The following is a 12073-nucleotide window of genomic DNA, read 5'->3' as shown; positions in this document are numbered from 1 at the left end:
TTCGCGTGATTGTTATGACAATATCATTTTGCGGGTTTGGTGCGTTTTCTTAATTGATTGCTAGATGGGAAGGTAAAGCATGTCTATTAGAGTGGGTCATCGTTTATATGGAAAAATGAAAAATTCACTGGTATCCCATCAGATCAAAGCTTTTTTGAACCCATTTCAGGACCCAAATAAGTGTGCAAAATTTGGGCATGATCGGTTATGTCTACGTTTTGCGCATCGCGTTTGAAGTTTGTATGGAGTTTTACATGGGAAAACACACTTTTTTGCATTTTTCTCATAACAAGCTCGATTTTTTTATAAAACCGAGTAACCGATATAGTGAAAACATAGCCCAGGGTGTCCTGAAAAACTTTGTCGAAGACCGCGAAGTGATCTGATGCTTATGAAAAAAGTTATAGCGTTGATATTGCTTGGCGAAACAGTATGATTTTGTTGCTATTGTTATTCCTTTACATGTTAAAACATAAACACATGTATGCGGTTCGTTGGTTATAACTATTTTCACAAGCATCGGATCGCTTTGCGGTCTTCAACAAAGTTTTTCAGAACATCCTTGGCTATCATTTTACAGTATCGGTTAAAAAGTTTCAGACGAACTTTTTCAACTTATGGCTAAAATGCAAAAAAGTATGTTTTCCCATACAAAATCCCATACAAATTTCAATTGCAATGCGCAAAGTGTAGACGCAACCGATCGCGCTTAAATTTTGCACAGATACTCAGGACCCGAAACGGAACCAAAAAAGCTTTGATCTGAGAAAACGGTTCCGATGACCCACACTAATGTCTATTCGTGTTATATTTCCTTGGTCGTGCGAGGACAAAGGGGGGAAATGCGTTGACCTTGGCGGTGACATTGTGCAGATGGTGCGGCGCGGAAACGATTAATTAGGTAAAATATATCTACTAATGTACCATGTATCATGATGAGATATGTTGCTTTCTATCAGAAAATATTTCTACATACTTCTACCGTACTTGAATGCATGCATGTCTACCGCGCCGCCGGGACATTGATGAGGATCAAACTCGCCGATTTGTGCCTGATTTGCCTGAACGATAAATATTTGACCACTTTTGACAAATACATTGCGGATTTTCTTTGATTTGTTTTTTTGAGTGACAAATATTTTTGTTTGCCCCGTACTCCTTGGCCAAAATGTAACTGTCAAAATTAGTGAAATAGTGAAATCTTTGGTTAACATTAGAAACATAAATAATCCAGAGTAATAATTCTCCTGATCTATTAAAACACGGCACAATATAGCGGTAGTATTTTTTTTTTCCTTTGTCAAGTATGTAAATTTGATATTTTATTGCCCTTTTCCGGTTATATTATAATATTGTTTTCCTAAATCAGAAATTAGCCCATTCTTGCTATAAGCCCAAATAAATAATGTACGTTTGGCGATGTTATCCACATGCACTAGTAAAATTGCCTGATTTCAAATTATACGTGGAAATCTATAGATCCTTTCATATTTACCATCGATACTAGTTAATTTGCTAATTAGTTAAAACACGCAATTGCTTAATACCCCCAACACACGGGATAGATTAAACTAGCACCATCAGCATCAGTAGCAGTACGACGAACGAAACGAAAGAATCGCCGCGATTGAAGGAATGCATTCACGTGTGATCCTTTCAAGACATTCGCCTTGCGATTGCAGTCCCGTACCGAATGAGTCAACGGGTGAACGTGAGCAACGATGAACGCTGCCATAATTTTCGTATATTTGCTTTTTCCCCTTCATTCGCCTGAGTGCGTAACACACTATGTACAGGATTGCTGGGATTGTGTTTCGTTCCGCGAGAATGTTTGCGAGAGAGCTCGAAATGAATGAATCGTGAACGATTATTTCCATGCCTGGCAACAGCATAATAAAATGTGTTATTTTGGAAAAATAACTGAGTAGCGGAAAGAGTTATTTTCATGTTATTTACATAACACATCCTGTTATAAACTTGTATGTCATAAGCGGCAAAATAACAAAAATTATAACAAAAAAATGTTCCTGGAAGACCTGTGTAATAACATGTTTTATTAGTTTCAATAACAACTTAATAATAGCGAATTTTTAAAATATTTCAATAACAAATTTTGATATGAATACGTTATTGACAACAATCCGAAAACAAAATTTGCTTTTTTTTCTGATTCGGATAGGAACTCCTCCAAAGTCCCATATGCATTCAATGGGATACGCAACAAAAGGATCTATTGTTAAATTTTTCATTCATAATTGGGACGCTATTGTTGTCGCAAACCGTTTATTATCGAAAACAGAGAGAAACAATAGTTTTCGTTTATTTTCCAAACAACTTACGATGAAAAACTACCGTCGTTTTGAAACCCTTTATTAGGTGGTTCATTGTTATTTACATTTATTTACATTATTATCTTATTTATTGACACATTTATCCAAGTGAATCTAAGTGGGCTCGATGTGAAATCAATAAAAAATAAAATGTCTAAAAATAATCAATGGAGTTCTTGATGACTTATTTTTTTTACATTTTTGTCGAAAATGTGTTGTTCGTCGTTGAATTCCACCAGTTGATCCAAAATGTTTCATAAAATGCCTAACACTCTATTACACTTTCTATTTTCGTATTCATATCTTACTGAAACTGGGACAAAAAACAGGTATACTTTTCAAAGTGCTTATAAAACAAAAAGGCTGATAAGTTGGCACTGTCACAGTTAAAACGTAATGTCAGTAAGAAGAGGAACTGATGACAAAATAATATTTCTCTTACAGTTCCTCACGGAATGCTGTGTACAACGAAAATCTCGAATGGTGTAGTTTTGATTGCAAAGCTAGTTATGTTGTAATATCAAAGATCAAATATTTGTACAGTCTCAATGACACAATAATAACTGAACTTGTGCTACAACAAAACATGTTATTGAAATGTAATTTAAAGAAAATATACCAAGAGCACGATCATAACAAAATAAGATTGCCCAACAGAACATGTTATGGAACGGTGATGACTTAATAAGTTAATAATAACAAACCGAGATATAAAAACAGGTTTTGTGATTCCGTTGTTATTATTTTGATATTTTCCTCTGCTCGGGCAGAAATACTCCCTCATAATCCTTTTCGTGGCGCCGCGTGCGATATGCCCTTGATGCGCAATATCCAATGCTCTGTTTCGAAGGCTCTTCGGAAGAATTATTCTTTCACCTTTGAAGACTATCGGATCCAACGTATGCAATTCCTTCACCTGTGCTTCGAAACGGCGTAGATGACTCGGCCATTTGTTTGAATTTATTGCATCTCGTACTTCACTCAGTTCTTCGTCGGTTTCTGATGCCAGCTGGACATCCGTCCATGAGATATCCATGTTCACTACGTCCAGTGCGTAAAGCATGTGTTTATCGTTCTCCTCGTCAAAAGCTGGGACGCGGGAGAACTTATTTCCTTGCCTAGTGGTACATGGCACGGACCATGACATCAAGAATGGAGTTCGGTGTGTGGTATCAGTAAAATTACAGAGCACATTGAATCCCCTTCAAGGTTGGAAAAAGATTCGCTTGTATTTCGTTCTTCTATGGTTTATATAGCTAAAAACTGCGTAAGTCTACAATATATTTTCCTTAACTACAATAGCCAAAAACTGAGGCGTCTGGGAAGGTGTTGACAAATATTGAGCATATCGAATATACCCGGCGCTATAATTGGCTTCTTTAGCGTTGTTAAGATAATTTTATATTCTGAATCTGCATGCAAAACTGAGCCGAAATCCAAATTTTCATGAATTTTGGTGCCCGGGAACCTATTCAAAAATCAGTTTGAAGTTTGTATGGGAACGATTTGTCGAATCACCCCTCGTCGCATTTTGTACTGGGCGGAGCTGTCAAGCAGTTGCCCAGCTGTCAAAAGGTGATTTCGAAACATCTCTTCGAAATTGATTTTAGGTACCAAAATGATGTTCTAAAAATCTGAAAAAAAATATAGTTGTTTTATTCGGTAATCAAATAAAATATTTCGGTTAACAGTTTACAAAGTAGCCTTTATTTAACTTCCGTACTGGTACGCGCTCGGATAGCTAATGAATGAAAAGGGAGATGGTGAATGAAGGTGCGCGTAAAAGGATCGTTCATAAACTACATATTTGTGTGGTAATCAAATACTACGTAACATAACAATAGTGGTTCAGAAAAAGGTGCTCTTTCGTATAAAATCAAAAAATCAATACATTTTTCTTAATTTAAAAACCCAATTGTTACGTGCTCATTGACTTTCTTGTTATGAAATTGAACTCTTTTTTTGTGTTCCGTTTTAGTTGGGTCACGCGAGGCCCTGGCGGTTTAATCATCACTTGAAATGATAATTCGGCAAAACGTAGTCGTTGCGTTGAGTGTATGCATTCGCCGTGGTATACGATGCTAGTTACCTATCGCGCTGCAGTGGTTATGAATCACGTGAAATGTAAGTTCACCACAGAGAACAGACATTTAAGCTCGAACAAAAAAACGTCGAAATCGTGTGTAAAGGATTTAAGTGTACCTCAACGCCACCAACGGAGACTGCCCCACATATAAAGTCGATTTGACCCCACGATTGCAGTGTTCATCGTTAAAATACACTAGCCCACAAAGCGACACGAGCGCCAAACGGCCAAAAACGGCGAGCACTGAAAACTAAAATGACAACACAACAATGTAAGTGATGGGACGTTAGCGCCACACAACGGGAGCATAACCACATACTCCGAAATGACCGTTACAAAGTTTTACACAAGGCAGAAAGCGAAGATAAACGTCTGTTCTCTGTGAGTTCACTATGATGCGTTGTGGATATAATTTATTGAGGTGGCATGAGGTATGGTACACAATCCTACACCTGGGAGGAATTCTATCGACTGAGGGATGGTGACAGAGATATTTTAACGACGTAGCAGTCTTTAAATGAAATTAAAAGCTAATATGCTTCAATGACCGACGTTTCGATGCGAGCCTCCTCATGAAATTGTCTTAAATTGCAATCGTTTTGAAGAAACTTCTAGAATCCTTGATAAAGATGTTGAATACATCGAAACGTCGGTCATTGAAACAAATTTGCTTTTGATTTCATTTAGAGATTGGTACGCCAATAAAATATCACTGCCTTCTTTTTCACAGCCGTGATCCAAAGATTCTCCTTCCCTTGGCCTGGTTGGATCCTAGTTCTCTTAGGGCTTGGTTTCCATGCCTTTTGCGCGTTTTTTTAACCGGCTTGCCCGTCCTCGTCCTCTTCGACAGTCCACCTACTTCTGCCGGGTGCTTCTTGCCCCCTGGGTCTGCACCTTGTCGTCAAGTTTCAGCCATGCACCTCCAGCCGTAGGGCGGTTTGCCCTCTTCCCTACGGCTCTGAGGTAGCCAATAACAACTAAAATGCCGTATCATTAGTTGGCTCGGTAGCTTAGTTGCTAAGGCATTTGTCTAGCATATTAGGGTCCTAGGTTTAAATCTTACCAGAGATATGGATTTTTTTTTTCAAAATTTGGAGGGAAGGGGATGTTTAAATTAAAAAAAAGTAAGAGAGTATTTTTCTTAAATTAAATATGGGTTTTAATGATAAAACTCAGTTCGCCTCAAACAAGTCAGAGGTCAGGTCAGAGAGGTCTCAGGGAGCCTCAGGGATGCTTCAAAGGATCATAGTTTCAGAAGGTTTCAGAGGAATTTCAGGAAATCTCAAGGGCGGCTTTGGGGGTTTCAGGGGATACTAGGAGGGGTCGAGGAGGTCTTATTGTTGTTTCAGGGTGGTATCAGGAGACTTTCAGATGCCTTAAAGAGTCAAGTGTTTCCGGGGTCTCCTCTCCAGTTAGCCTAGTGGTTCAGGCTATGGATCGCCAATCATGGCGGGTTCGATTCCCGTTCCGATCGAGAAAATTTTCTCGACTCCTTGGGCATAACGTATCATTGTACTTGCCTAACAATATACAAACTCATGCAATGGCAGGCAAATAAAGCCCTTCAATTAATAACTGTGGAAGTGCTCAAAGAACACTAAATTGAAGCGAGGCAGGCCAAGTCCTAGTGAGGACGTAGAGTCATAAAGAAGACGAAAAAAAAGGAGCCGGGAATTCAGGAGTGTTTCAGCAGGTTTCAGGGTATCTCAAGGGAGCCTCAGGGATATTTCAAGCGGTCTCGTGGGGTTCATGGGGAGTTCCAGAGGGTCTTGGAGGCCATTCATAAACCACGTAGACATTTTGAGAGGAAGGGGGCCTGGCAAAAGTCTAGGCTCCGTACATTTTATTTTAATTTTTGTGTGGACAAAAGTCTACGAGGGGAGAGAGGGGTCTGAGATGTAAAAATTTTGGTCTACATGGTGTTCATAAACCATACCCCTTAGGGCCGTATCAGGAGATTTGAGGGAGATGAAGGACGTACCAGGAGAATTTGTGCGACTTGATTAATGCTAACACTAATGCTTAGAAAATGTAATTATGATGGTAAACATCGGTGGCCTGGGGCAGTTTATAGGGGTGAGCAAAGGCAGATTTCAGCGGCGTTTCAATGGGTCTCTGTGGGTTTTAGAAAGGAAATGTCAGGGGCGTATCGTGGGATTCTCAGAGGGTGTTCGATGTGATTCATAGTGAATTTCAGGGTAACTCTCCAGGTTCCAGGGTGTTTCAAGCCTCAGGGGTGTTCAGGGCCCATATAGCCGAGGCGGTAAACGCACGGGTATTCAGCATGACCATGCTGAGGGTGACGGGTTCGATTCCCGGTCGGTCCAGGATCTTTTCGTAAAGGAAATTTCCTTGACTTCCTTGGGCATAGAGTATCTTCGTGCCTGCCACACGATATACACATGCAAAAATGGTCATTGGCAGAGGAAGCTCTTAGTTAATAACTGTGGAAGTGCTCATAGAACACTAAGCTGAGAAGCAGGCTCTGTCCCAGTGAGTACGTTACGTCAAGAAGAGGAGGGTGTTCAGGGGATCTCAGTAAATCTCAGGAGCGTTTCAACGGGGTCTTATGAGGTGTCAGGGGGCTCAAGGGGGTCTCAGGAACGCTTCAAATGGACTCAGGGGTTCCAGAGAGGTTACAGAGGGTCTTAGGAGCTATTTAGGATAAATCAGGAACATATCAGAGGTGTCCAGGGAGGTACCAGGGGATCTCAGGAGCGTTCCAAAGGGCTCCTGGAGGTTTCAGGGGGTACGAGGAGCTCTCAGGGGCTTTAATGGCGACTCATGGTCGTCTCCGAGGGTTTCAAGAATGTTCTTGGGGCCACGGGTCTCAAGGTCGCTGCAGGGGGTCTCAGGGGCGTTTCAGGGTTTTAGGAGGCTTCCAGAACCCCCCCCCCCCTCCAGTGGGTTCCACATCCGTTTTAATGTGTTCAAAGATATCACTTGTATCATTCAAAGGTTTCTCAGTAGGACTCAGAGGCGGTTCAAAGGGTCTCAGAGGGTTCCAGAGAAATTCCAGAGGGTCTCACGGGCGTTTCAATGACTACAAGGAGTTCGCAGGTACCTTTTCAGGTGCCACGAGGTTCACCTTGTTCTTCTAGCACTCTTTCTCCCTGGTACCCCCTGAGACCCTTTGAAGCGTCTCTGAGGCCTCATGCAACATAACTAAAACCCCCTGAAATGCTTCTGAGACCACTTGAAGTGTCTTTGAGACCTCATGGTACCCCCTCAAACCCCCTTGCACCCCTTTGGAATGCCCCTGAGAACTCCTGTGCCCTCATGAAACCCCCTGGAATCCCCTTAAAATGCCCCTGATTTCTCTTCGTACCTCTGAAACCCCCTAAAACGCCACTGAGACCTTCTAGAATTTCCCTGGAACAAAACTGAAACCCACTGAAACACCCGGAAACGACCCTGAGATATGGTAACTGAAACCCTCTGGCTCAACCTTGAAACGTACCTAAGACCACCTGGTATCTCCCAGGATATCTTTGAGATATCCTGGAATGCCCCTGAGGCCCTCTGGAACTTCCCTGGAACCCCTGAGGCCCTTTGAAGCGTTCATGAGACCCCCTAGTGACCCCTGAAACCTTATGGGACCCTCGTACCACGCACCTGAGATTTTCTGGGATCCTCTGAATCGCCCCTGAGACCACCTGAAACCCCTTAGTTCCCCTGAAATTCATCTGAAAACACATCGGACGCCCATGAAGGCCACTGAAAACCCTATGAAACGCCCCTGAAACCTCTAGGTACCCTTCTAAGAACCGCTGAGACCCACTGAAACACCTCTGCAACCTCCTTTTGTTCGCCTCTTAAAACTGCCCCTGGCCACCGCTGCCATGTTTACCATTATAATTACATTTTCTAAGCATTAGCGTTAGCATTAAACAAGACGCACCAATTCTAATGTGAAGCAGTCTCAGACCGCTGATATAAGTATTGCCTCTTTCCCGTCCGTTAACAAAGCACAGTGATTTGGATAAAATTACTGGCTCTAAGACAAGATTGACACATTCTTTGAAAGCTGCAGCCATGTCCTGGCTACGTCTTTGCGACAGCCAAGAGTTGGGAAGGAAAATTAGATGGACATCTAAGTAAGGTTTGTGGATACATTTATGTCTTCTCAGGCCTAGGTGTCTTAGGAATTAGGGTGTTGTTAGTGGAGAGGTTAAGACTAAAGGATACGTTTGGTCAACGTTTAGGCTCCAGGGCCCCGGACCCCACATATTAGGGGCCCAACAATTTTTTTTTGGTTTACACTGCTCAAATTCTGTATGAAAACACAGAAAAAGTGTTTTACATATCGCCTATGTAGCTCCGACGGGTGCCAAATCCACTCCGGCTCTGTGCCCCCACAATTTTTATCCGGGCCTATGTGCTAATGTTGACTATGCGTTATCCTAATTTTTATATTGTTCAAAAAATATTACATATACAATAGACTGGGTCAATTTTTTCAATTCCTTTTAGCGTCCAAAACAACGGTGCAAAATTTGGGAGCGATTGGTTGCGTCCCCGTATTCCGCATTGAGATTGAAATTTATATGGAATTTAGTATGAGAAAACGTGATTTTCTGCATTTTCCACATAAATTGAAAATTTTCGTCTAAAACGATCTAACTAATGACGTTGAAGTATAGCCCAGGATATGCCAAAAAACTTTGCCGAAGAACGCAAAGCAATCCAACACTTGTGAAAAAGTTATACCGTAACATTTAACACGGAAAGGAATAACACCAATAATAAAAACTCAATTTTAGCCTAACTTACCAAGCGTTAAACTTTTTTTCATGAGCGTCAGATCACTTCTTCGTAATAAGTAACATGGTTTTAGACAAACAAAAATTCAACTTATGAGTAAAATACAAAAAAAAAAGTACGTTTTCCCATACTAAATTCCATTCAAATTTCAATCGAAATGCGGAATACAGGGACGCAACCAATCGTTTCCAAATTTTGCACAGTTGTTTTGGACGCTAAAAGGAGTTGAAAAAACTTTGTTCCGGGTTGATACGATCGAACTTTAATTTTCCCCATACAACGTTGACCCACTCTAATATACAATTCAATATATTAGTTATAATAAACTTTTTTTTTAGTATCACCCCAGAGGCGCATTTCACCAGCAAGAGTGAAAAACACCTTCAACGACCATCAAATGTCACTTTCGTCAATTTGGATCATCGTAATCATCACCCATTAGCCAACCCAATCAGCATCATCATCATCATCATCATTGTCATGTCCCCTACTCCCTCATCCCATTCTGTCTCAAAAGAAAAACGAACGTGTCCCCCACACTACTGTCGGAAAGAAAAACACAAACTGATGATCTTCTTTCGATTTGTTTTCCCTCTTTCTGTCCTCCCCCTCATTTCGTCCCGCTGCCGGAAACCGGAACATCCGAACCAACGATAGGAACATTCGCTGCAATTACTACTTCTACGGTGATCCGCTCGATTATGTCCTGATCCGGTTCACCTATTTCGACATCGAGGGAGTTGCTCCGTAAGTATTATTCTTAGTTTTTTTTTTGCGATTACGACGAGGATGGTGGTGATAGCGACGACACGGCGATGGCTGTTTTCACTTGACACATTTTGCACGCATTTCACGGTTCTCAGTAGGCCTAGCAGTAGGCACTTGTTGTATGATAGCAGCGGCAGTGCAGCTAATGGAGGCCGGATGATCCAATCCGGAGAGTGTAATTGAGATAATGGCCTACTGAGACTGAGAGGACCCGATACAGTTGGGGGGGCCACTTGTGTTGTTGTGCTTCTCGGTACTTGATCTAAGTGGAAATTTTAAGCTAAATGGATGCTGTTGTGATGGAAATTTCTTTGTTGCGTTGAAAATGTTTTCGAATTATTTTGAAGCTAGCGTTCCAAGCGATAGGATTACACTTGAATTTTGTTTTAATTTTTAACGCATGACACAAGCATCATCGTCGCTATGTGAATTGATTAAGGGCCGATTTCTTCACCTCGGCTTAACTGGTAAGCCAGGCTTACCCATATAGTTAAACCTGGCTTAACGCTTAAGCCAGGGTGAAGAAATCGGCCCTAAGAGTTTCATCTGATCCATATCTGTGTTTAACAATTTCCCCATTCATCTAACGCATATCCTCCTTATCTTCCCTTCCCCCCAATCCAAACAGCTGCGACGAAGACTCCGCCAGCGATTACGTGGAGTTTTCCAACTTTAACACCCGCGATCGCAAGTACCCCTTCTACTGTGGGCCGCGGCGTGATCTGATCGCCCGCTCGGATGGGCGATTCTTCCGCGTCACCATGGTGTCCAACGATCGGCTGGATGGCACCGGGTTCCGGGCGCTGTACGCCTTCGAGAGCACGCTGAACATGATCGGGCCGGGCAGCGGGGTGATCGGCAGCGGAGGCATCTACGGCGTGGGTGTCGTCGGCGCCGCCGGGGTTCCCTTCATTCCCGGTCATTACCAGGCGGCGACGTCATCGACGACGGAGCGGAATGTCGCGGCGTCGGTGGCGAAGGTTACCAGCGGGAAGCGCGGCGCCGGAATGCTCGCCGTCAACGGCGCTCGGATAGGTAAGTGTGTTACAATCTGCGTGTAATCCGTGGAATTCAATTGGCGTTCCGACGTTTAGCCACACCATTAATTTTGTTAGCGTTCTATAAATTTGTTGTGTGTTATCGGAAAATGAATGGAGAAAATTCTGCAACACCCGCAAAGGTGATAAATAAAGGAGGATGGCGCATTCTCGAGTGCGAATTTTTGCACGGCGGGTGTTCGCTCTCGAAGCAAACCCATAAAGCGGATAAAAACCACACACTGACTGGCATGGCACTGTCTCGAGCTCACGGCATGGCAGGGGGGGCACCCCATGCTGATGCACTGTGGAACATGCAGGCAAATTTAGACAATTTTAATCTGAAAAAACCCAGATTTATCCACCCATCGGAGCTAGGGCCTTCCTCGTCCAATATGTGCTGCAGACTGGTTAAGAATAGTATTACGGACCGCCTGTTACAGTGGTAGAAGTCTTCTAATCAGGTGACCCCTGATTCATGGTGTTATGCGGCTATATGCTTATCGTGCCTAGGAATAAATGGTTAGGGGAGCAAACGGAGCCTGTGGAGTAGCAGGGCACCCTCCACAGTATTTTGCCCTTACTGCGCTAACCGGAGCAATAGCGCGGTAGACCTTATGTTTTTCCGAGGCAATCAGCTGTCCTTATTTAGTTTCAAAATTAAGGCTGAATAAGGGTGGGATTATGAAGATGTCATTGATTAGTTTAAATTTGCACCTATATGGTTCCGCATTATGCGATTTACACAGTGTATTCTGTGTATCCTCGCCTTTGGCGTTTTCCAATCTATACGGATCTGGTTTTTTTGCTGAAGTGCTTTATTATACTGTGATTGCGAAGGGATTAATCTTGTCTAGTTTGGGTAGTGGCTACGGTTAGGACAGTTCAGATCAATCTTCCGCATAAAAGAACAGCAACGATCAATCTTTGCAAACTTATGTAAAATGGTACAGCACAAGCGGCCTTAGTCCACGAACCTTACTTTCGCAAGGGGAATTTCTATCTAGTAAACCTTGTGAATCCGGTTTTTGCTACTTTCAGTAAAAATGAAATGGCAAACTCGCGTGTCATACCTGTGTGCTTATCAA

The 12073-nt window shown here is 42.4% G+C and overlaps 1 protein-coding gene across 1 annotated transcript in view; it reads left to right on the top strand.

The window, feature by feature from the left end:
* LOC109424809 (cubilin) overlaps window positions 1-12073 on the top strand; it is a 183105-nt gene that overhangs the window by 157693 nt on the left and 13339 nt on the right. Inside the window, exons 7-8 of the mRNA XM_062847345.1 lie at window positions 9838-9927; window positions 10577-10983. Of these exons, the coding sequence (XP_062703329.1) occupies window positions 9838-9927; window positions 10577-10983 (497 nt within the window). The remainder of the gene's footprint in view (window positions 1-9837; window positions 9928-10576; window positions 10984-12073) is intronic.

Source organism: Aedes albopictus, chromosome 1 (assembly GCF_035046485.1).
Source record: "Aedes albopictus strain Foshan chromosome 1, AalbF5, whole genome shotgun sequence".
Lineage (NCBI taxonomy): Eukaryota > Metazoa > Arthropoda > Insecta > Diptera > Culicidae > Aedes > Aedes albopictus.
The sequence above is the reverse complement of the archived record's forward strand: the minus strand, read 5'-3'. Positions and strand labels throughout refer to the sequence as shown.